Source organism: Furipterus horrens, unplaced genomic scaffold, assembly GCF_987537825.1.
Source record: "Furipterus horrens unplaced genomic scaffold, mFurHor1.1.pri manual_scaffold_8, whole genome shotgun sequence".
NCBI classification, from domain to species: Eukaryota; Metazoa; Chordata; class Mammalia; order Chiroptera; family Furipteridae; genus Furipterus; species Furipterus horrens.
This window is the reverse complement of record NW_028327178.1, coordinates 74,035,393-74,059,013: the sequence shown is the minus strand read 5'-3', so window position 1 is coordinate 74,059,013 and position 23,621 is coordinate 74,035,393. Positions and strand designations below refer to the sequence as shown.

At 40.4% G+C, this 23,621-nt stretch overlaps 1 protein-coding gene across 5 annotated transcripts in view; it reads right to left on the bottom strand.

Annotated features, from left to right (window-relative positions):
• The window catches only part of KIF16B (kinesin family member 16B), a 313,474-nt gene extending 290,749 nt beyond the window's left edge, over positions 1-22,725 (bottom strand). For all 5 annotated transcript variants that reach the window (XM_090286026.1, XM_090286028.1, XM_090286027.1 and 2 more), the window contains exon 1: positions 22,597-22,725. In XM_090286026.1, coding sequence (XP_090142152.1) covers positions 22,597-22,643 — 47 coding nt within the window. In that variant the 5' untranslated portion in view covers positions 22,644-22,725. The remainder of the gene's footprint in view (positions 1-22,596) is intronic.
• Between the last annotated feature and the right edge of the window lie 896 nt (positions 22,726-23,621).

Genomic DNA, 23,621 nt, shown 5'->3' with positions numbered 1-23,621 from the left:
TTTCCTACCCATGGAGCCTCTAAGGGACAGGAGACAATGAAAATGCTGGCTGAGGTGATGAAGCGAATCCATCTGAATTTTACAAAATAAAGTATGATTGAACCCAGATAGGAGCAAATAAGGTTTTATTTGTTTGGGTTTTCTAATTTCTTACTTAGAATTAAAGAAACCACCAGTGAGAGGCACTCTCTGTCATACCTCTGTCTTTTCAGCATGGGCTTCATCTCCCTAATTCATAATCCCTTTGACTCCCAGACAGTACTTTCACCACCTGAGGCCCTCCAGGTATGCAGCTTTGAAGAATCAAGCTATTCCCCAGAGCTGTAATGCATGAGACACTATTAGCAGGTTCTTAACACTCAAGAATTCATCCATCCCAGATTCCTTGAAATTGAATACGCTACCACAATTTACAGGCAGAAATAAAAGAAATAACCTGTCATCAAGCCAGAAGGGCCTGAGATAAGAAAGCCCTCTGAAATCACCATGCTCTTTGCAGTAAAACAGAGACAGAACAAAACATCCTGGCCTCATTTCTGTGGCTCAACTGACCAAATAGTCTATGCACAATAATGCAGGCCCCCTCCTAGCACAGCCATATGAGGGAGAAGGAAGTCTCGAGTTGCACCTGGCAAAATACTGAGACCTCTAATTTGGACCTCATTTCAAAGGAGAAGAGAAGGAGGGGGCGTGAGCCAGCAAATAATGTAATGGCATTCACTGTCTGAGGCCAGAGGCCTCATCTTGAGATAACAAGATGACATCAAATGAGCAGTTCTACTTGTTTCACTCAAGTCCTCAACTCTCAAATGTTACCTTTCCATTCTTTCATTAGTCTTGCTTTTAATTCAGCCTCCATTCTCCTGGAAACTGAGGCTTCCTCTGACCAGGACTCTCCTCTATTTGCATTTCCAAAGCTTGACAAACCCAGTTCAGCACCTGAAATAGGAAGCTTTCCAACAGCAGTGCAAAGAAAGGAGACCCTTAACTTCCTGTAAGTCACACAGGAAAAAGACTTGAGAACAGCTATGAAGGCCTCTGAAAAGAAACAAGTGGATAAAAACCACATCACACTGAAGTCACAGAGAAAGTCAACTGCTGTTATCATTCTAGCAAAGGCAATATTAACAGGCAGCCATGAGGAACTCCTAATGCCCCAAGTCTGAGTTACACCCCAATCCCACCATAGGCTTCCATAGTACCACAGGACCTGGTCCAACAGAGGCACAAGGCTGTGCTTGACTCGTGCATCACTGTATCCCCAACATGTCTGAGGGGGATAGTGGGTGCCTGCCTGCAAGGTCAAAACTATTTTCATAATGATACCAGGCTATTACCTGCCTTGTTCACTCTCATTCTCTCATGAGTGCACAGTGGAGTTTCCCAGAGGCTGCAAGAATGTGATAACGAATCATTTTAATGGCTATGGGAATATGTGTTTATATATGCCTATGTTTTAAATTTTTGTTTTAATTATACTTTGGTAAATATGTATTGATATAACCCACAAAAGCAATTATTGGGGTTCCTCAATAATTTTTAAAAGTATAGGAGTCCCCAAAACCAATACTTTGAGAATTTCTGGTCTAGTACAAAGCCTGGCATATACCTGGCAACATTTAAACATGAGGCGAATAATCAATCAATGTTGGGTCGATGAAATTCTTTCTATCAATACACTAATGTCTAGTTCATGATCTGTTAATAGATATAAGATGGAAAAAAGAGGTTCCCAGGGGTCAGATCACTCTCTCTAGGATAAGAAGGAAAAGAAACAGATTTGGGGAAATCATCAAATGAGAGCGAGCCAGGACCACCGCAACATGTCCATGAATCCACACCAGTTCCTCCCATGCTCTATCCAGTATGTTCTAGTGCAGTGAATACTACATTCTGGGTTATATAAAAATTTGCAAAGACATTGTTACCCAGCCCATCCCCAGCCACCCAGGAGCTATCACCCATTCCTTCCCCCACCTGCATCTTATCAGTCACTATTAACTTTTAAATCTCTTGAGGCCTTCAGGATTTAGCTTGGCTGTCCCTCCAGGCAGATTTCCTGGGCACTTTTCCCTAGCCAAGTCTATTATAAGTTTTTAATAGAAGCTTTTTCATTTTCTTCCAGAGCACTCCCTTAAGCCTCCAAATAAACATCTATTTGTGGGGGTCTGCCGCCCCAACAAGATTGTAAGCTCCAGAAACACTGGAATGTGCTTGTCTTGGTCACCAGAGTATCCCAAGCAACTGCCACAAAAGTCTGGGACAGAACAGGAGCTTAATAAATGATGAATGGTTTGGTGGGTGGGTGAGTGTTGGGATTTGGGTAATTGGACAGGTGGTGGCTGGCTGACCGAGTAGGTTGGTAGCTGGGTAAATGAATGGATACGTGAGTGGGTGGAAAGGGGTGAGTGGGCAAATGCAGATGGGGAGTGAATGGCTAGATAACTGACTTGCTGAGTGGATGGTGCCAGACTAGGTGAATGGGACAGTGGATCCACTCCATCTATAATGCACTCGTTCAGGCGCCTGTTTGACCAGTTAGATCTGATTAACTCCAAAATAGGATGGCAGCTGTCTTACTCCCTGGCTTTCTAATACACAAATCTCATCATGTCACACCCATTATAAAATGGTTTCCATTACTTACAGAATCAGCTTAAAGTTAAATCATTTTTCAAACAATGGATAGAAAGAAACAACAATAAAGTTCAAACTTCACAACTGGTCAAACCAGACAACCCTGTAATCTGAACCTCCCACTTCTCCAGCCCCACTCTCACCAGCAATCTGAAGTTTCAGCCATGCCATAATATTTTGCAGCCCCCTAATCATACTCTACAGTTTAGGACCTCAGTACCCTTTCTGCTTAAAATTCTATTTCTCACCTTGTCTGCTTAACTGACTCATTCTGCAGAGTCCTACCTTCAGCTGTGATATCCTTTAGGATGTCCCTCTCAGTCCTCAGAAGGAGTTTCTCTCAACACCTCCCCAACACCACATTGCCATATACCTTTACCTAGAGAACCTATGAGGCTCTCTCTTTGCTCCTGTTGCTCCCATTAGATCATGAGCTACTAGAGAATAAGGATCACACTTTCACTCATCTCTAACCAAAGAAAGGGCAAAATAACAGCTGGATGGCTGGACAGATGTCAAAGTCACCAGGAAAACATCTACTCTTTACCAAGCTGAGCCTACTTGGACTTCAAAGCTTAAGTTCCGACATCACACCTTTACTGTAGACTTGAGTTCACATTGATCTTCCTTTCTTCAAACCTACTGAACTTTATTACCTACATAACAGGACCTAAGACTTGGTGATTAGTGGACTGGGTCCATTCATTATTAAGTTATCATCATAATATTCATGTAAAATCCTAAGAAGTACAAGACAAAATCATAATAGTTACCACTGGTTTTATCTACTCTGTACAAGTACTTTACAGTCATTAATTCCTTAAAACATCAAAATAACCTTATGAATACAGTATTATTATGCCCATTGTACAGATGAGGATAGAGGAGATCAAAGACTAAAGTATCCTTAGAAAACCATTCAGGTAATTAGTAGCAAAACCACAATGCAATCCTAGGACCATCTGATTACCTACCGTGTCACATGTGTGCCTCTACCACACCTTCACTGGACTGAGCACTGGGAGGAAGTTTGGGACTGTGAGGCAGCAAAATCTCTGCCTCCCTAATTTAGTCAAATTGCAATCCAAAGGCATCCTTCTAAGAAAAAGCTCTAATTTTTTTTTAGTGTCAATTTCTCATATGCAGAAAGCACTTAATGTCTGCTGGATGGAGGGATGAATGAATAAATAAGAAATGACAGATCAGTAACTATAAGCATGCCCCAAAGGCTAAGGAAGATGGTACAGAAAATAAATCAGATTTATCCAGAACTGATTAGCAATAGCTACCTCTCAAAAGTCAAAGTAGAATAAAAGGAAGAGGGGAAAAGATGGCAAAAGGAGAAACAACCACAAAAACCTCAAACTGTTCAAAATTCAAAGACAGGAATTCTAGCCAAGATCAAATTAAAGACAATCAAATCAGTTCCATAAGGATTTATGTTTCAAGCAAGGAGGAATGGATTTCTTCCACTGATTCTTTAAATCATTTATTAGTCATCAGAACGAGCAGAAAATCTGCAAACTATTTGTTAGTATGGGTTGGCCAAAAAGTCCATTTACTTTTTTCTGTAAAAGACACGTTTTTTTCATTTTCACCCATAGTATTATCGATTTGGATATTTTGACTGTGTCAGCTATCTCCCACGTGGTATAACATTGGTTGTCTCAATTAACGTCTCGATTTGATTGCTATCAACTTCAACTTGTCTAACTGACCATGAAGCATCATCTAAGGAGAAATCTCCAACATGAAACTTCACGAACCACTTTTGACATGTTTGATCAGTCACAGCACCTTCTCCATACACTGCAGAAATCTTTCTTTTGCGTCTCAGTTGAGTTTTTACCTTTCTTGAAATAATAAAGCCTAATACACCAAAAATGTTGCATCTTTTCAATACTAAAATGACTACACAAAAATTCACCAATTCTGATACGTTTTCTTACATGCACACTGATATGACCGATGTCACAATACAATCTAACAAAATTGCTTCAAAAGAACTTAAAGACAACTAAGCACTACTAGAGTCATATTATGGAAAAACAAAACAAACATTTCGGCCAACCCAGTAGAAAGTGCAGGCTAAAAATGCAATTCCTTGAAGAAAAAGCCTGCCTTTGGAGAGTTCTGACCTTCCTTTCTCACCATCCTCATCCTTCCAACACCAGTCCACTGACTAATACACAATGAATATCAGCCCTGCCCCCATCTCCCAATTCACCTTCAGTAGTTGTCCACTGCCAAAAGAATAAAGGCTATTGATCTCAGTGCTACAAAGATCTTTAAAGGTCAGCTAAACACAAGTTCATTAAACCTAACACCTTAGCCTGGTGATCAGCCCAACAAAAAAACAAACAAACAAACAAACAAAAAACAGCACAGTCAAGGGGCATCACACCTGCCTCCTCAATAGAATGACTCCCTGCCTTCTCCCACTTCTCCTCTACTCAATCTTTCAGTTGTAAACCACGTGGTCACTCACTTGCTAGCATGAACTTCCTAAGGACAGAGACCACACCGACTGGCATCCACAATGCCTAACACAATGGTTGGCACTTTGTAGCTGGCCAATAAATGCTTGCAGAATGAATGATCATATGAATGAATGATCATGGTCAAATATATTCATGCCTTTTGTCAAATCATCCACTTCTGATCTTGCCCCCTTAGATTCCATACTCCACCAACAACAGCCCAAGTGACCTTTTGACAACGTTAAGTCAGATCAAGTCACTCCCTTTCTCTTACCTTTCCAATGGCTTAGAATAAAGCCTAAGACATTACTGTGGCTTAGTGGACCCAACATGATCCACCACACTTCCTTTCCCTCACCGCACTCAAGCCCCACCGGCCTCCTGCATCCAGTGCACATTCCAGGCTCACTCTTGCCCCAGAGCCTTTGTACTTGCTCTCCTTCTGCCTAGAATATTCTTCCCAAATATTCCCACAGTTTATTACCTTCTTTCAGTTGCACAGAGTCCTTCCCTGATTATTTTCTACAGATACCTATTCCTTTACTCTGCTTTATTTTCCTTTAGAATTTTCAACCACCTGCCATTGTATATGATGTACTGTTTCCTCACCAGACCTGTGCTGTACAATATGGCAGCTACTACCCACATGTGGCTACTGAGCACTTGAAATGTAACTAGTTCAAACTGAATTGTTCTGAAAGTGTAAAATACATGCCAGATTTCAAAGACTGATTACCAAATAATCTATTGATTGCATGTTGAAATGATAATATTTTAAAAACATTGGGTTAAATGAAATTATTAAAGTTAATTTCATCTATTTCTTTTTTTCTTTTTAATGTATTGATTTTTAGAGAAGAAAAAGGAAGGGTGTGAAGGGAAGGGTGAGGGGAAAGTAGAGAGGGAGAGAGAGAAAGATCAATTTGTTGTTCTACTTACTTATTCATCCATTGGTTGATTGTTGTATATACCTGTTACAGAAACACGGGTGTTCCAAAAAACCCCAGACTTTGCAGCTGGAAGACTGGGAGAAGGAAGCAGCTTTTAGAATGCCTCCACATGCCTGAGGCTGGTGGCTAGTGTCTTTTTTATGCAAAATGGCTTTAATGCATCCAAAGCCTCAGGTGGATGGGAGGGGTCTTGGCAGGGGATGGTATGGAGAAAGCACACAGAGCCTGCGTGAGGTTTTGTGAATGGTCAGAACTGGTTACCGCACCCACTGCATCAGAGGACGTAGTCAGGGATTTAAAAATAAGCGGCAGACATTTTAGCCAGGCTGGCTGCGGATTTGACTGAGGCTGAGGCTGACTGTGTGGATTACAAAAGGACTAACTATGCAGTTTACAAGGAGGCCGAGAATCCATGAGGTTCTGGATTAAAAGCTGGTGGACCTGATAACACAGACGAGGTCTCCCCAATCAGAACTGAATGACTGGCAGCTACTGGTAAAGCTGAACTGTGTTTGGAAAGTAGGGAAAGGGTTTCTCTGTTCTAAAACTAGCCTGGTTTGGTAGTGGGGAGGCAAGGATATGTGTTTATGGGTGTTTCAAAGAACATAAGACTTAACAGAAATCCGCAAATAACTAAATCTATATAACTGTTAAATAAACAATTCTTTTTCTTTTCACCAAACTCTGGTATTGAGAGTTATAATTTTGGCGGCGGGCAATCGGGCCCCTAACTAAAGAGCCCGTGGGTTTGTTTTCAATTGGAGCAGCCCAGGGGTTCTGTAACATACCCCGTCCGGGGATTGAACCTACAAGCTTTGTATATTGGGATGATGCTCTAACCAACTGAGCTACCTGGCTAGGGTACCTTTTTAATTTGGCTATCAGAAAATTCTAAATTATATATGTGGGTACATTGCATTTCTATTATACAGCAGTATACTAAAATATAAGCTTCCTGAGGACAGCCACTTGTCTGTCTTGTTCACCAAAAAATTTCAACTTTGAACCGAACCTTGTACGTAGAGGTGCTCCACAAATATTTAATGATTGAAAGATCTTACCCCTGCTATGAATCTTTCCCATCTTATAAGATGCGGATCAAAGCTCCCCTCTTCCTGGAAGCTTTCTGAGATTGCCCCACTTGACACTTATTCCCTTAGCACCTAACACAGGATCCAGACATAAGTCCAATAAATAATTCAGCAACCATTAACTGAGTAAGTATCTATGCATTCTCTACCTCATTTAGTCATCACAGTAATGCAAGAGAAAACGAAGATGAGGTGGGGACTATTAGACTCATGTTTTATAAAAAGGATATGAGGCCCAGAGAAATGAAATGACACACCCAAGCTTACACAATGAGCAACTGGCAGACCAAGAAAGCAAACACATGTCTTCCAGCTCCAGCCCCAGGTACTTAGCACTCCACCCAAGGCCCAAGCTGGCAGCCACACCACACCCACAGACAGGGTCTATCTGGCCTGCACAGGAATCTGTTTGCTTACATATTTTAGCTATAATCATTGCCAACAATTGAAATGTTAGGGATTTTAACAGTCTAGGTTCCCATTCTTATTTAACACTTGAACACCTGGCTACATGCCAAGCACAAGGAACATATCCAAGAATGAAATAGAAATGACCCCTGTCCTCATGAAGGGATTCAGACAATAATTGTAAACCAATAAATAAGGCAAATATATAGCAGGCAGAATTATGATAAGGGCTATAAACAGAAAAAAAAATAAAGAATGGGTATATAAAACATTAGGGCTGGGGAATGATATTTCCAATGGGATGACATTTGAGCAAAAACTAAGAGGAAGAAGTGAGACATATGGACATCTGGGTTTCTACACCTCTAGCAGATGGAATGGTGAGAGCAAAGGTCCTGAATGGATCACTGGTTGGAATGGAGAACTATCATCTCTCTAGACATAGGTTGCAATATAAATAATTTCCCCTTTAAGGTATGGAATTGTCACTGGAAAGTGGTTTCCCAGGCAGTAAGTATAGTTCCCAGACTTCCTTGCATTCAGCTGTGGCCATGTGACTAATGGAAGGTAAGCAGCAGTGATGTGTCCCTCCCACACCAGCGCAGCCCAGAAGCAGTGCACTTTTCCCAACCCTCTAACTCCCTTCCACTGGCTGGAGAGACAACACTGAGGCCCCAGAGCGTGGAGGCTCCAGGAAACAAGAGAAAAACCACCTGCTTATATAAGCAAAGATAAATTTCTTCGGTAACTTTATTGCTAGGCCATTAAAATATGGGGGTAAATTTGTTACATAAGCTAGCCAAGTGCTCCTCCACACACTATTTCCTCCCTTACTCTGAAACTGACAATCTGAGGCTACTCATCCTCTCCTCTGTGCTCAGTTTCTAATGTGGATTACTACAGGCCTTTCTGGTCCATGCAGGCATTGAGTTTGTGGCCCCTCTACTACAGTTTTGACTAATTCTGCCTCAAAGCAATCCTTGACACACCAGAGTCCGGCCTTCTCCCAACTCACTCAAATCCACCCTCTTCTCCCTAACGAGTATTAAAGGCCAGCACATATCCTTTTCATTTGACCTGTGAAACTGAACAATTAACCCTATCAAGGTGTTGACAGCTCTAAGTGCCTATCTATATTCCAACAAAGGATACCAGAGCCATAATTCCTAAATCTTTTAACTGAATAGAGCTATTATGGAGGAAATGCGATCTATTCTTACCCTTAATATTCTATCAGTATAGGCAAAGTTCCCTAAGAGCAAGAAAAGCTTAATTAAGAAGAAAAGGTTTTACAAGACAACTACATGCACTGTGTGACCTTGGACTATATCTTGGACCAAAAGAAAAGACATTCTTAGGGCAATTTGAGGACTATGAATAGATCATATCAATGAATAGTACGTTATCAATGTTTCTTTCCTAGTTTTTAATTATACTATAGTTATACAAGATTATGACATCTGAAAAAAGGATGAAAGATACATGAGTGCTCTGCATTGTCTGTGCAACTTCTTATAAAAACTTCAAATTTTTTAAACTTAAATTTTTTTTTAATTAAAAAAAAATAAAAAGTGCCTTCAGAGGCCAATCATATCTGAGCAGTAGTCCAGGACTACTGACACTTTCTCACAACCGCCCTTCCATCTGATCAAGCAGAGAGCTCACATGAAAACACTAACTTTAGGAAAAGAAAGAGAGCAGGCCAAAATCTATTTTTAAAAGCTTAATCTCTGCTACTTTTTCACTTTTGAGCTAGTCTCCATCACATTGAAACATTTATCTTGAAAACTCCCTAGGGAACTCTTAAGTCCCACTCAGAGGGAGCTCACAAAGTGATTTGCCTGTGCCCCAAGTCAAATTTCTAAGCATGACCACTGGGATCGCTTAGACTATGTTAATAAAAGCCTGAAACTAAGAACCAGCAGGTGCAGCCAGGTGACAGACCATGAGGCCACAAGCACTCAAGAAAGGAAGCTCACAAGAGTGAACAAACATCCCATGGTGCGTTCACAATATCAGACTCTTAAAATTCCCATTCAAAGCTTTTCATGTTGGGGTCTTGGCACCCACTCTCTACCTCTAAGCTCCCAGGAGGAAGGAAACAATTGACTTACTCTAATGGCAACCTAATTTCAGCATTTTCTCAAGTAACAAAATCAGATTTTACCAACTTCTGCTCTAGATAATAACTTCACTACACTAGTGTTTTTCAAACTGTAGATCATAAAATCAATTTAATAGGTAACAATCATCTTTTGTTTTTTAATGAAACAGTAGAGAGTAAAAAATATCAACATAAGCACTGACTGGTGTGGCTCAGTGGGATGGGTGTCAACCACCAAACCCAAAGGTCACTGGTTCAATCAGGGCACATGACTGGGTTGTGGGCCAGGTACCTTGTTGGGGGAAGGTGGGAGGCAACCAATTAATGTTTCTCTCCCTCTCTTTCTCCCTCCCTTCCCCTCTCTTTAAAATAAAAGAAAAAAAGAAAGAAAATATCAGCATGTACTGAGCTGATAAATGTCTTACTGTGGATCATGTTTGAAATACACAGCCCTATAGAATCATTATCAGCCCTCAAAAATACAAATAATCTTCATTTTAAATAATATAAAAATTCCTTTTCACTAAAAGATAGAGGGGAAGATATATTTTAAATTTTTCTTATATGCACAATAACTTTTATTGAAATGTGTTCCCATGGAGGAAAAATTATCTTGGAAACGAAAGTAAAAAACATTGTGCAAAGTGTCTCCCTCAAAATATTTATTGATTACAACAAGGAAAAAAATATAACTTTACAGAAGAGAAACCCAGTAGACACCACCTTAACCAAGTGATCAAGGTCAACATCACCAGTAATAACACATATGTATTGACATTATGTACCCCCTGAAATGATATGAGGAAAAGAGCACAATATTGCTTAAGTGGTATTCTTGCCAAAATTGCATAACTTCAATTTAAGTATGGTACAACATCAGAGAAACCCAAATTGAGGGCCATTCTACAAAATAACTGGCATTCCTCTTGAAACTAAGAGACTGTCACAGTGCAGAAGAGACTAAAGAGACCTAGCAACTACATGAATATGGAATCCTGGACTGGATCCCAGAGCAGGAAAAGGATATTAGAGGAAAAACTATAGTTTAATTAACAGTGAGGTACCAATGTTAATTTATTGGTTGTGATAACTGTACCATGGTTATGTAAGATATTAACATTAGGCAAAGTTGGATGAAGCATATATGGGAACTTCACTACAACTCTGAAATTATTTCAAGATTAAAGTTTTTTAAAAATCTTTTTCTGAATGAAAAAACAAGAGTATTCTGCCCCACAAACACTGTATCATTTAAATAAGTAAGAGTGGTGCACCTCCAATTCTCTAACCCTAAGAGATAAACATTATGAGCAATGAATGTGTAAGTTATGTATAATTAATTTAATATACAGAGAGCAGGGTGAAGATGTCATCTTTACCTAGCTCTTCCTCAGCCTTCTTCTACCTCTCCTGTTTTCCTAATACTCAAAAGGAAGATCATCAAGATTCCCTTTTCCTCCTCAGAGGTAACAATGTGAGACATCCTACTGGTGCTGGCCTATGGATTCCTAATTTTTTACAAGCACCCACAAATGGAAAGACTAGGGTTGGGGGATGACAGCTATTAAGGCAACAAATATTTCCTGAGTACCCATCTCTGCCAGGCATGGTTCTAGGCTCTGGGGAAACAGCCACAAACAAGACTGACAAGATTACTGGCTCTCACAGGGTTTCCATACAAGAAGAGAAACAATAAACAAGTGAACAAACAAAAATACATTCATAAGCACACAATGCATGTGCAGGCACACATCAACTCAGATCATGGAAAATTCTGTGAAGCCAGAAAACCGGAGAAATGTGATGAAAACTTCTCTGAAGAAGCAATATTTGAGCTAGGTCCTGATCCTGCTGATTCCCAGTTTCCTCATCTATAAAACGGAGCTAACAACATTCACCCCTCTAGTATTGTTGCCAAGAATTAAATTAGGTAATGATGGCATAACATTTACCAGAGTTTCTAGTAAGTGAATGAGTGGCTAGAAATAGCACATGATTGCAAAAGTTACTTACCAACAAGCACTAACTTTCTCAACTTACTTCAAATTCTAGGTATCTCACTGAAATTTGTTCAGTGTCTATGAATACATTACTGATCACAGAAACAGCTATTTCCCCTCCACTGAGCACAGCAAGGAGTAATGAGTACATGTGTAAATAGAGCAAGGAACACAGATGCTCAGCCTGAAGCCCATGGAAGTGAAGGAGCACTCCCAGGCCCTGCCGGCGGTTACCTCCTCTGTGCTGGATGGGAAGCAGTGGGCTCAAGCTAAGGGAATGATGACCACCTTCCCACTAAGGATTTCTGTTTGGTCTCTCTCATGGCTGCAGCTGGAAAGAAGGCAGTCCTAGCCTCCAAATTAAACCAGAGGTTCTCAGTCCTTGGGAAGAGGTCGGGGTGGTAAGGCACTATCACATTTCCCCAAGGCTGGAGGTGTAACTATGACATATTTTCTTTCATAAAACAAGCTATAGCAAGATTACATTCTAATTCCAGACCCCACAAAAAATAGCAAAAGTTATTGCAATAATTTATAAGAGTAACTGTGAAATGAAGATGTGTAAAATAAATCAACTGCAGACCAAAGTGCTCTGTGTCTCACAACTGGATATTTTTAAAAAACCTCTCTCTGACAGACAGATAGACACACTCTCGATTACTCTCTCCCTCTTTCAGTCACCAGGAATAAAGTAGCAGAAATTTAATACCAACTTATATTGATTAAGTACTCTAAGTCACTGAAGAGCATTTTTAAACTACTATCACCACGTTTAAGTGCATTATTCACATTAAGATATTTTAAATTTTGTGTATAAACATACCATCAGTCACTTGCTTCACATTACTTGTCAAGTCCACTGAAAAGGAAGAAAACACCACCATGTGCTCCAAACTCCAGAGTCGGTACCTCTCTCCCTGGCCCCAGTAGCCTTCTTTCTCCAAATCTTCTTTAAGACAAAAGCGTGCATGAGTGCACACACACCCTCCACACACACACACACACACACACACACACACACACACACACACACACACACACCCCACCCTTCCCCCCGTCCTCTGCCTCTGATGCCCAGTGGGAGCTGGGCTTCAAGAAAGACCAGGATCCCTGTTCCTCAAGAAATCATAAAGGAGCTTGGAAAGATTTTATACAGAAGCCAGCTTTGCACACATAAACAGAGATCAGCTCTCTTCTTCCTTTAATTCCCTCCATTACTGGAAGGGCAGTCAACAGGTCCCACCAACATGCCCCTAGCCTCCTGCACCCATGAGACAGGAGCCAACAGGGTCCCCACCTGTGCAGCCTGCTGATGCTGGAGAGCCTCTTTCCTCTCCTCTTGTTGATCATGGCCTTCCAATCTCCTGCTTTTCTCCCTCCTCTCACTGCTTGGCCCTCCACTCCTGTCTCCTAAGTGTGGCTGCCTGTACTCTGTCATCTAATCCCCTCTACAACTTGTGCAGTATTATTTCACAGCAGCATCTTCAGAAGTCATAGCTTCAGGACTCTTTAAAATAGTACAAAAATTACTGAGGAGCCCAAAGAGCTCAATGTAGATATATCAATTTATAGTTACCATATTATAAATTAAAACTGGAAAAGAATTTAAACACAATACACAGCACACAGAGCTACATTATCACCACACATCGTGTAACTTCTGGAAAACTCCACTGTACCCCATGAGAGAAGAGGTTAAAAAGGCAAAAACATCCCAGCAGTGTTACTGTGAAAACAGCTCTGACTGAAAACCCCCTGTAAGAGTCTCAACGATTCCCAGGCATCCCTGAACTACTGGAAAAGAAATTGAGCCTTAAAGAGTAAAATCAACTTGCCCAGGTCACGCGACCAGTCTCCCGAAGAGCTATTTTAACCCAGGCAGTGCAGTTCTGCTGTGCGCTCTGCCCCCTTTGTTCCCCCTCACCCTTCCCTCTTTCTTCACTATGGTCTTCCAGAAACAACAATCACTCCCACCACATCCACTATCACCTTCAGGTGACCCATGCCCAAATGTGCATCCTCAGAGCCCACACTGTACCTGAGCTCATCCCACCTGGATGCCCCACCAGCCCCCAAGCCGACTCAGCTGACTACCACAACCCTCCACTCCAGCCAGCTCACCCTGATCTAACTGTTTCAGGAAAGTCATTCTTCCGCTTAATATGGCTCCAAAGCCTGCTGATTGTTCTTCAGAATATCTTTCGCAAATGCCAAAAAAAAAAAGGATATTACAAAAGCGTAGATATTATGTCCCTACACAAACCAGGGGAAAAAAGATTCAACTAAAATGCACCAGAACGTTACAAGTTCTCTCTAGATCATGGATGTATGAGCAATTTGTGATCTGATTTATTTAATACACTTTTCTGTATAGCACCATTTTGTAAGCATACATTATTTTCACAATCAGGATATAATGTATGAGGGGGAACCACCAAAAAGGAATTTATTTATAAAAAATTGTGTATTTATTCTTACATGTTTAAACTTCAGTCACCTTTAAAATACTCTCCACTTGATGCAATACACCTATCAAGACATCTTTTCAAGTGCTCAAAACAGTTTTTGAACTCATCGATTTTGATGCCTTTTAGTGCATCTATCATTTTTGTTTCACCTCTTCCACACTGGCAAAATGTTTTCCTGTGAGGACTTTTTTCATCTGGGGAAACAAAAGGAGTGAGATCGAATGAATAGGGAGGGTGGGGGCGAGGGGGATCATGCCATTTTTATCAAAAACTGCTAAATACTCAGCATGATGTGGGCAGGTGTGCTCGTAAGTCACCCATCATGAAATGAGCAAACATGTTGAAAGAGTCTTCAAAAAAAAATTCACTGAAGCCAATTGCAGCCTCTCACAACAATTCCAGCTGGTACTATAAATGGGTTCCTAGAACACTCACCTGGTGGGAGAAGCCTGTACTAAAAAGGACATGCCCTCCAGAATATACTTCCAGGTCCCCTCTTTTACACACAGAGAGAGAACACATATAGTTCTATATAGTTTTATATAGAGAAAACATTTTTTATCCATCTATCCACTGATGGATAACTAGGTTGTTTCCATATCTTTGCTGATGTAAATAATTCTGCAATAAACATAGGGATGCATATAGTTTTTTGAATTAGTGTTCTTATTTTTTTGGAGCGGGGAAAACACTCAGAAGTGAAACTGCTGGATCGTATGGTAATTCTATTTTAATTTTTTTTTTTTTTTTTTTAAGGGACCTCCATACTATTTTCCACAGTGGCTGCACCAATTTACATTCTCACCAACAGTGCACAAGAGTTCTCTCTTCTCCACATCCTTACCAACACTTGTTCTTTACTGTCTATTTTATAATAACTATTCTAAAAGGTCTAAGGTGATATCTTACTGTAAGAAACACGGACACAGTGACTCCCAAACCAGTAGAAAGTCATTAGTAACAAAGGGCAAATGTAATTAGAGGATCTCTGAGAAGGGAGTTGACAGCATTAGCATATTTACAAATCACAATAGGGGCATTTAGATGAATGCGTTAGATTGTAACTCCAGAGTAACCAGTAATGGAGAAATGGGGGTGGGGGGGTGGGGAGCTAATCGCTTTAGGGAGGGGGAGCTAATCGCATTACGACAAAACCAGTTTTCTTTGTCTACTTTTAGCTGCGAGGGTGCACCCGGCTCTTCAGACCCGTGAATAAACGCCTCGCTTTACTGCTCAAGTCCTGTGTCCCAATTTTTATTGTGAGCGTTTCTCACATTACTATGGTTTTTTTGCATTTCCCTGATGATTTGCAGTTTCTCACTTGCATTTCCCTAATAATTAGTGACATTGAACATCTCCTCATGTGCCTGTTGGCCACCTGTATGTGTTCTTTGGAAAAATGTCTATTCAGATCCTCTGCCCATTTTTAATAGGAATCTTTGGGTCTTTTTTTTTTTTTTTTTGCTATTGAGTCACATGTGTTTTTTATATATTGTGAATATTAACCCCCTATCAGATATATGATTTTCATACAACAAAAGCTTCCTTGGAGCTTTATTTGTAAGTTTTATCCCTTGACCATGCCCTTCCCTATTACAAGTCAACAAGTCAGTACTCTTTATGGTCTTCTTGCACTGGCCTCTTAGACCTCAGGGTCTTACATCACAGAACATGGTCGAAAACTCAGTAGGATACTAGTGCTTTAAAGGCACTTAGCACAGTGCTTGGCAAATAGTAAATAAATGTTCATCACTGCTGTTAGGTAAAACTGCTATTCAATGAAACTTCTGAAAACAGTAACTGGCAAATGACAACCCTATTTTACAACCATCAGGAGCTCCTAGTGCCTAATAATAATAGCCAATATTTATAAAGCCCTTATTTTGGGGCGTAGAACCATAAGCAAGTGTTATCTCATTCAATCACTATCTCAGCCCCACGAGGTGGGTCTGTGAGGTCTCTTTTTACAGATGAAAGAAATGAAGCACAGAGAATGAAGCTAGGATGTGGTAGAGCTGAGATTCAAACCCAGTTCCGTCTTGCTGCCCAACATAACTTCTCATGATGATGAACATTTTCAATATCTGCATTATTAAATAGGTGGCTACTGAGCATTAGAAACGTGACTAGTGCAACTGGATAACTAAATCTGTACTTTATTTCATGTTAATTTAAAAAGGTGCATGCAGTCAACAGCTACCACACTGGACAGCACAGGACTGGAACATAAAAGCACAAACTCCCAAGCTTAACAAACAGAAGTCCTCAAAACACTCTGCCTACTTATCTCTCAACTAATTCTTACAAAAAGCTGCAGTAAGTCTAAAAGCCCTGATAACTGCACTCATTCGTAATCTGCAGCCATCTTCTGCCCTCCTCTCAATCAAGTCCTCTATATGTAGAGGAGCTTTAGAAGTTAGAGTAAGAGAGACCTGGGTTCAAACCCGGGTTAAACAAAGCCCTGGCTGTGGGACTTTGGGCAGGCTGCTTTAGCCGGTGAGCTCTTGTTTCTCATCTGTAGAATGGGGTGACAGAGCCATCTTCCAAAGAGCACTCACTGAAGAACATCCGCCATCTAAGTGTTTGCTAGTAATACACCTGCAGGGCTCAACTCAAACTCCACCCTCTCTTCTCTAAGAGGCCAGCGGAAGTCCTGGAGATCTCCCTTCGCCCTCTCACACAGGCTCTAAGTCAACTGCACAGATTCAAAGGTTATTTTGTGCATCTGCGCCTTCTTTGCCACTAGACCAGCAATCCCTTGCGGCTAAGGGCTTCTGTCATCAGTGAGCCTTGAGGCAACAAGTCACCATACAAAGGGCTATAGAGGAAACTGGAGCCAGTTCAGCCAATATTATTAATACTATCTGAGGGGTCTCCAATTCTCTCTGTAAATTGACAATAAAAAGCCCTTAGAGCATGGTGCCAAGTGTGGGTAGCATCCCAACAAATGTCTCCCATCCTTAGTAAAAGCAACACCTGCCATCACCATCACAGACCTAGAGACAAACCATGACTATTTTTGCTGATACTACCTGCTCTTAAAATGGGAAAATTTCAGTACACATTAAGGATATCAATCCCAGTCAAAATACCACTGGCATTTTTTTTTCCTTCTCTTTTTAACTTGATGGACATGACACTGAATTCCACCTGAGTGGTTAATCAGAAAGAGAGGCAAATAACAGTCAGAAAATGGAAGGGATGGGGTGGACTTGACTTATCTGATAAAAAAGCATATTATAAAGCTATCACCTGGCCCCTTGCCAGCACTTGGTAAATTATTTTTTTGGTAAAAAATTTCTAAATACTTGTTACTGAATCAAGTTACAGTGATTACATTTTTAAAAAGAACAAAACAAAAAATCAGTAATAACCAATCATTAGCAAGCTCTTGCTAGATGTCAGGCAGTGTGTGCAGAGCTTTATCCACATATATTGTATCATTTGAACCTCACAACAGTGTTTTTCACACTGCCAACTGCAACTTGAAGTTAGTTTAGTAGTTCTAGAAATAGCACTTTTTTAAAAAAATGGGAATAGGACAGAATAACAAATATAAGAGTAAACTACATGAAACACCCCATGAATCTTTTACATTATCTACAGTTTCAATTTAAAACGTTTCTTATTGTCACAGTAATATATATTTTTATATATACATACATTTGAAAAAAGACCTCATCTCACAACATATAAGGTATATACATTATCATCATTTTACAGATGCAAAATATGAGGCATCTAACAATTAAGTCTTACCCAGTTCATAAATGACAGCCAGAATTGGAACCCAGGCAGGCTGCCCTCAGATCCTGACCCTGTGAATACTGACAGATCAGTGGGACAGGATACACAGCCCTGAAGAATCTCTAGTGTTTCCATGAAAAAATAAGCAAATGAGACCAACAGGAAATGGGTAAATTAGTTACAAATTATTTTTCTTACCTCTTCAGAGTGAAAAATATTGTACCTTGTTAAATTGTAAAAAACGAAACCAGTAAAAAGACCAGGCATAAGAACAACGGAAGAAATGAAGAAATCTCTCTCTCCCTCTCTCTCTCTCCCTCTCTCTCTCTCTCTCTCACATACACACACACACACACACAAAGGTATACAGACAATACATAAATAAATGTTAAATTTTTGCCCAGAGAAGTCTGAGTTATTACATTTCTGCTAACGTTTTACTCATTTTAAAAATCAGAGCTGTGACTGTCTTAAGAAATTGACTTTGGGCAATTAACTATGTTTCCCAGACTATAAAACAGTATGGCAATTATGGCCTCTACCTGCTAAACCTGTTGCAAATATTAGATGTTGTACCTCTGGCACAGAGCAAATTCTCAATAAAGGTAGGTGCTATTAGTATGTGATGCAACATAATGGATCTTTAAATTTGAAACTGATACTTTGCCACATAACCAAAAGTTACAAGATAATAGAAACAAATTAGCACTTCTTGGCCGGAATCAAGCATCAGGTGTTCCTAGCAAGGACTGGTTACTGCCAAGGCTACTAGCTCAAAATCTCAGTATCTTAAGACCTTGCCCCCATTCTTTAAGAGCCTGGCTGCGACAGCTACCCACACTTTCCAAACACTCCAGGCCTTTCCTTTCTGTCAGTTGCTTCCTCTTTGCCTGAAGCTTCTCTACTCTAAAAGTTAACATTAAAAAATGTATATATGCACCACTATATTCATAGCAGCATTATTTACAATAGCCAAAACATGAAAAGCAACTTAAGTGTCCAACAGATGAATGGCTAAAGAAATTGTAATTGATACATACATACATACAAACACACACACACACACATACACACCATGGAATGAATATCATTCTGCTATAAAAAAAGAAAATCCTGTCATGTGTGACAGTATGGATGGACCTTGAGTACATATGCTAAGTGAAATGAATCAGACAGAAAACGACAAATACCATATGATCTCACTTGTATGTTAAATCTGAAAACAAAAATAAACAAAAAAAATAAGCAAGCAAGCAAATAAAACTTATAGAAGGGGAGATCAGATTTGTAGTTACCAGAGGCAGAGGGTGGAGGAATTGGATAAAGATGGTCAAAAAGTACAAACTTCCAGTTATAAAACAATTAAGTACTGGGGATGTAATGTTCAACATGATGACACTGCTGTATGGTAGAGCTGAAGTTGTTAAAAAGAGTAAATCCTAAGAGTTCTCACCACACACACACACACACACTTTTTTTTCTTTTTTTGTATTATATGAGATGATGGATGGTTACTAAACTTATTGTAGTAATCATATCACAATATATGTAAGTCAAGTTATTATGCTGTATACCTTAAACTTACAAACTGGGAGAAGAAAAATGTTAACAACTTCCTTCAGTCCTCCCAACCAGCTAAAAATTCATTCTCCAGTGCCAATGACATTTTAGGTAGCTTTTAAAAATTACATAAACAATTTTTAATTATTAAATAAAACTATGACTGAGCAAAGTAAAAATTCAAGCAGTAAAAAAAGAAAAAGAAAAACTTTCAGTTTTAATCTAATAAATTCTTCATCAATCCTCTTTTAGAGTTACCACTGTGAGGCTTCTTATGAATCATTCCATTCAGATAGTCTGTATGTGTCCATGTATGTGTGCACATGTATGTATGTATTTTTTAACACAAATTCATACAATTCTATTGTAGCATGTGTGCTCTCTTGCTTTTCTCACTTAATCCCCTATACTGGAACTCTTTTAAGATCAACACATCCTTTTGTAAGTACTGCAGAGCATTCTAGCAAATGAACAGGCCATAACTTAAACTCCCCAACTTTGTACATTCAGGTCATTAATGAGTTTTGTTGTTCAAATAATTATGTAAGCAAACATCCTTACACACATCTTGGTAGGTAGGACTAGAACCCATAAAATAAACTCTTAGACATAAAATTGGCTGATCAAAGAGTTCATAAAATATTAATCTTGATAATTACTATCAAATTTTTCAATATAAAAGTTTAGAGGTTTTGGCCCTTTATGCTTCTATTACCCCTCCTTCACCAGCACTTGATGTTCTATTTACAGTCACCAATCTCACTGGTAAAAAGTGGTTTTTTTATTGCTATTATAATTTGTATGTCCTTATGAGTCAGGACTAGTATTTTAGGTTGGCCATTTGTATATCTCTTTTCATTTCACTGACAACTTCTGGATCATTCTCTGTCCTTGAAACTGCTCTTGGAAAGGTTATCAATGCCCTTCTCTCCAAGACCAAGGACCTCATCTTATTTGAATCATTAGAGCACCATCTTGGCAACATCTGACACCAACAACCACCTCCCTCAGGAGATATTTCTTTCCCTACTATGACAATTTGTTGGGCTGGTTTTCCATGAGGAAAACCAATCTTCTCCCTGTAATCCTAAAGAGAAGCATAGCACTCTTAAAATGTCATCTACGTGCAAAGACTTCCAAATGTCAATCCTCAGATCATCTGAGACCTAAACCTATGTGTCTGTCTACTGAAGATCATTAGAGAGATGGATGTATTTACCACACTCCAGATAACAAACAGGGTGAACATGTGACACTATGTTGGACACTATGCTTGTACTTGACACTTACTGTATCTCATATAACTACATATCCAAGAGAGAACATATTACCTTACTGTCTACCTTCCCAAACCTCTTCCACTTCCTTGATCATCAAGCCTCAGTTAATGACCATGTCCTTCCCTTTATCCCTTCTTACCATCTAAGAAGCTACCAAATCCTGTCAATTCTTCCAGTAAATGTCTTGGTATATCTATCCAGCCTTCCCATTTCCACCTCTGGGCCGAACCACTGCTTTCTTACCTTTTGCCCCAATCTTAATGTCACCACCAGAGTTCCCTGCTGAGAGCACAAATATCATCGCTTCAATCTATCTCCTTAAAGCACATGACTTTTGGATGTTTTCTGCCATCTTATCATAAACCTGGACTCCAGGCCTACAACAGCAAGGCACTGCACTTGCAGCATCCCTCCCAGCTAGCCCAGTGTTTTACAGGAGTTCCACCAGCATGTAGTCCCTCCCTCACAATAGAGTAGGCTCCTAGAAGACATTCATCAGGCCTCATTCACCTGTCCCCCAGAGATCAGCCAGCACACTGCTGTGCATTTGGTAGGTATTTAATAAATGCTTTCTAAATTTACTCGATTCGGTCTTCTAGCAGGTGCTCATGTTATTCCAAAGAAAGAAAGGGAAATCTAAATCCAGAACAAGAAAAATCTTTTTTAATCATCTTAATGTCTTTGGGGTCTGTTTGTCTTGTGACTGAATATATACAGAAACATACATATTCTCTTAGAACTTACAGAAAAGTCAAACTCCTTCCCTAAAAAGCTTAGAAATAACTTGAAAACTACAAAAGTACTCATTCCCAATAGTTATAAAGCATAATAATAATAAGTTTAAAAACCCCTATTCACCATCAGAAAAAGAGATTCAGATGAGTCAAAGATGTTCTGGCAATCTCCTGATTTTATGATCTTGTGAGGCTCCAAGCACCTGTCAGAACTACCAAACAATGACTGCTAAAAATCCATATGATGAAAGGGGAAAGACCATATGGTAAGTCAAATGACCAACAACTTCATTGAGAGCCAATAAAAACAAATGGCCTGTGTGAACTGTGTCTATGAACTTGGAGGATACTTCATTCTTAAAAGTTAAACCAATTTTAAAAGTAACTCTTTTAGTGCATCTTTCTAAACTGATTATAAAGAGGTCAGTGAAAAGGAAGTCCAGATTATTTTTCAGTAAATGAAGAGTCAAATCATTCTGAAGAGGTTACTTTATAGAAATATAGAAGATAAATTCTAAATGTGTTTGTAACTCTCCCCCTCTGTTAATGTCAGCATATTTCAAATACGTGTACTTTAAGTGTCCTTGTCAGGACCCCAGGAGTCAAAATTTTGTTACAAGTTTTCCTATACACTCTTTAATCTGAAGAACTAAATTACTTATTAGAAGTTAGCATTCACATTCAGGGAATCAAAATCATCTCTCATTAAGATTTTTTTTAAGTATCAGTGTTAATACTAAAAGAACTTTTGAGCTGGCGTAACTGAGAAAAGTTCATCTGACAGCTCATGGTGCCCCCATAACCACTCTCATGCCCCCTGGAGGATTTTACACCTTCATGAAAGTGATTCCTTGATTTTTTTAAACAGGAGAAAAAGCAAACCTCAAGTTAATGAAATGAGGAAGAGTTTATAGGAATCTTCTCCGTGCCTCTTGAACTCTTTACTTCGCAGGGTCTCCTCCAGGGAAGCGGGAAAGGGACAGCAAAGCATAAAGTGTCCCAGGCCCCCAGAGCGCACAAGCAGGCCCCAGTGGGTCAGAGACTAGCAAATCCAGGCTGGCCTTGGACGGGGGGTGGAAACCAACTTCCTCCAGGTGGAGGTGCTTTGGGGAGCTTCATGTACTGCCCCCCACTCACCTGCGATTCATGGGCCGGACCCTCACGGCCACCTTGACCGATGCCATTGCTCATCCCGGACCAGCCCACGCGGGGATCAAACCTGCTCAGCTTACGGCGGCCGCTGACCACTCTCGAGACTCCGGCTGCCTCTCCCGCCCACTTCCCTCTTGCCCGCCTCCGCCCCCCTTCGCTCCCAGCCTGACCTCGGTTCCGCGGCCGCCCCCCCGCCTGGCCACTGAGCATGCCCAGAGAGGCTCCGACCCGCGTGATCCGGGCGCCGGGCTGGGCAGCGACCGGGAGGCGTGGAAGGGCGGGGCCTGTTTGCTTGGGCACCGCCGCCCGAGGTCACGAAGTTCTGGGAAGATCCCGCCGAAGGCAGTGACTTGGAAGTCACCAAGGGCGACCTGGGCCTTATGATTTCAGGAAAACTAGGACCCCAACCTTATCCAATTAAAAACCAGGGGCGGAGGGGGGACGAAGAAGAGGGGACCGCTGTAATTTAGGGCCAGAGGAAGGACCACAGTCCTGGAGGACAAGCTTACTAAAAACAGTATTTCAGCCTTAAAGAGGGACCTGGTTTTGCCCCACAGTGCAGGAGTTAGCTCATCCAAATGAGGGAGCAAGAAACTGAGGCACAGAAATTGTTAGCGGGGAGCCCCTCTAGGGCTGTCCAAGCATGTGTTGTGGACCCTTGGATTCAGGGCTACCGAGAAATGAAAATTAAAAGGGTACTAGATGTTTTTAATGCGGGCAAAAATAGCTATTTTTGGCTGAAATCAGACCTTAATTGAACTTTTTTGCACAGATGTACAGTTTAGTAGTTTAGTTTTAATCATAAGGGATTTAGCAGTGAGGATGACCCTCCCTTTTAAGGGTTAGGGCTTCTAGGAAAAGTGAGGTCCTACGCAGCCACTTCTAGTGAGTTCCCCTCCCTTTATCTCCAGGATGTAAATTCATTCAGTCAGTCATGCATGCATTTCTGCATTTGTTCACACACCCAAGAGCCCACCTGTGAGCCACAGGATTACCTGCAGCCCACATGT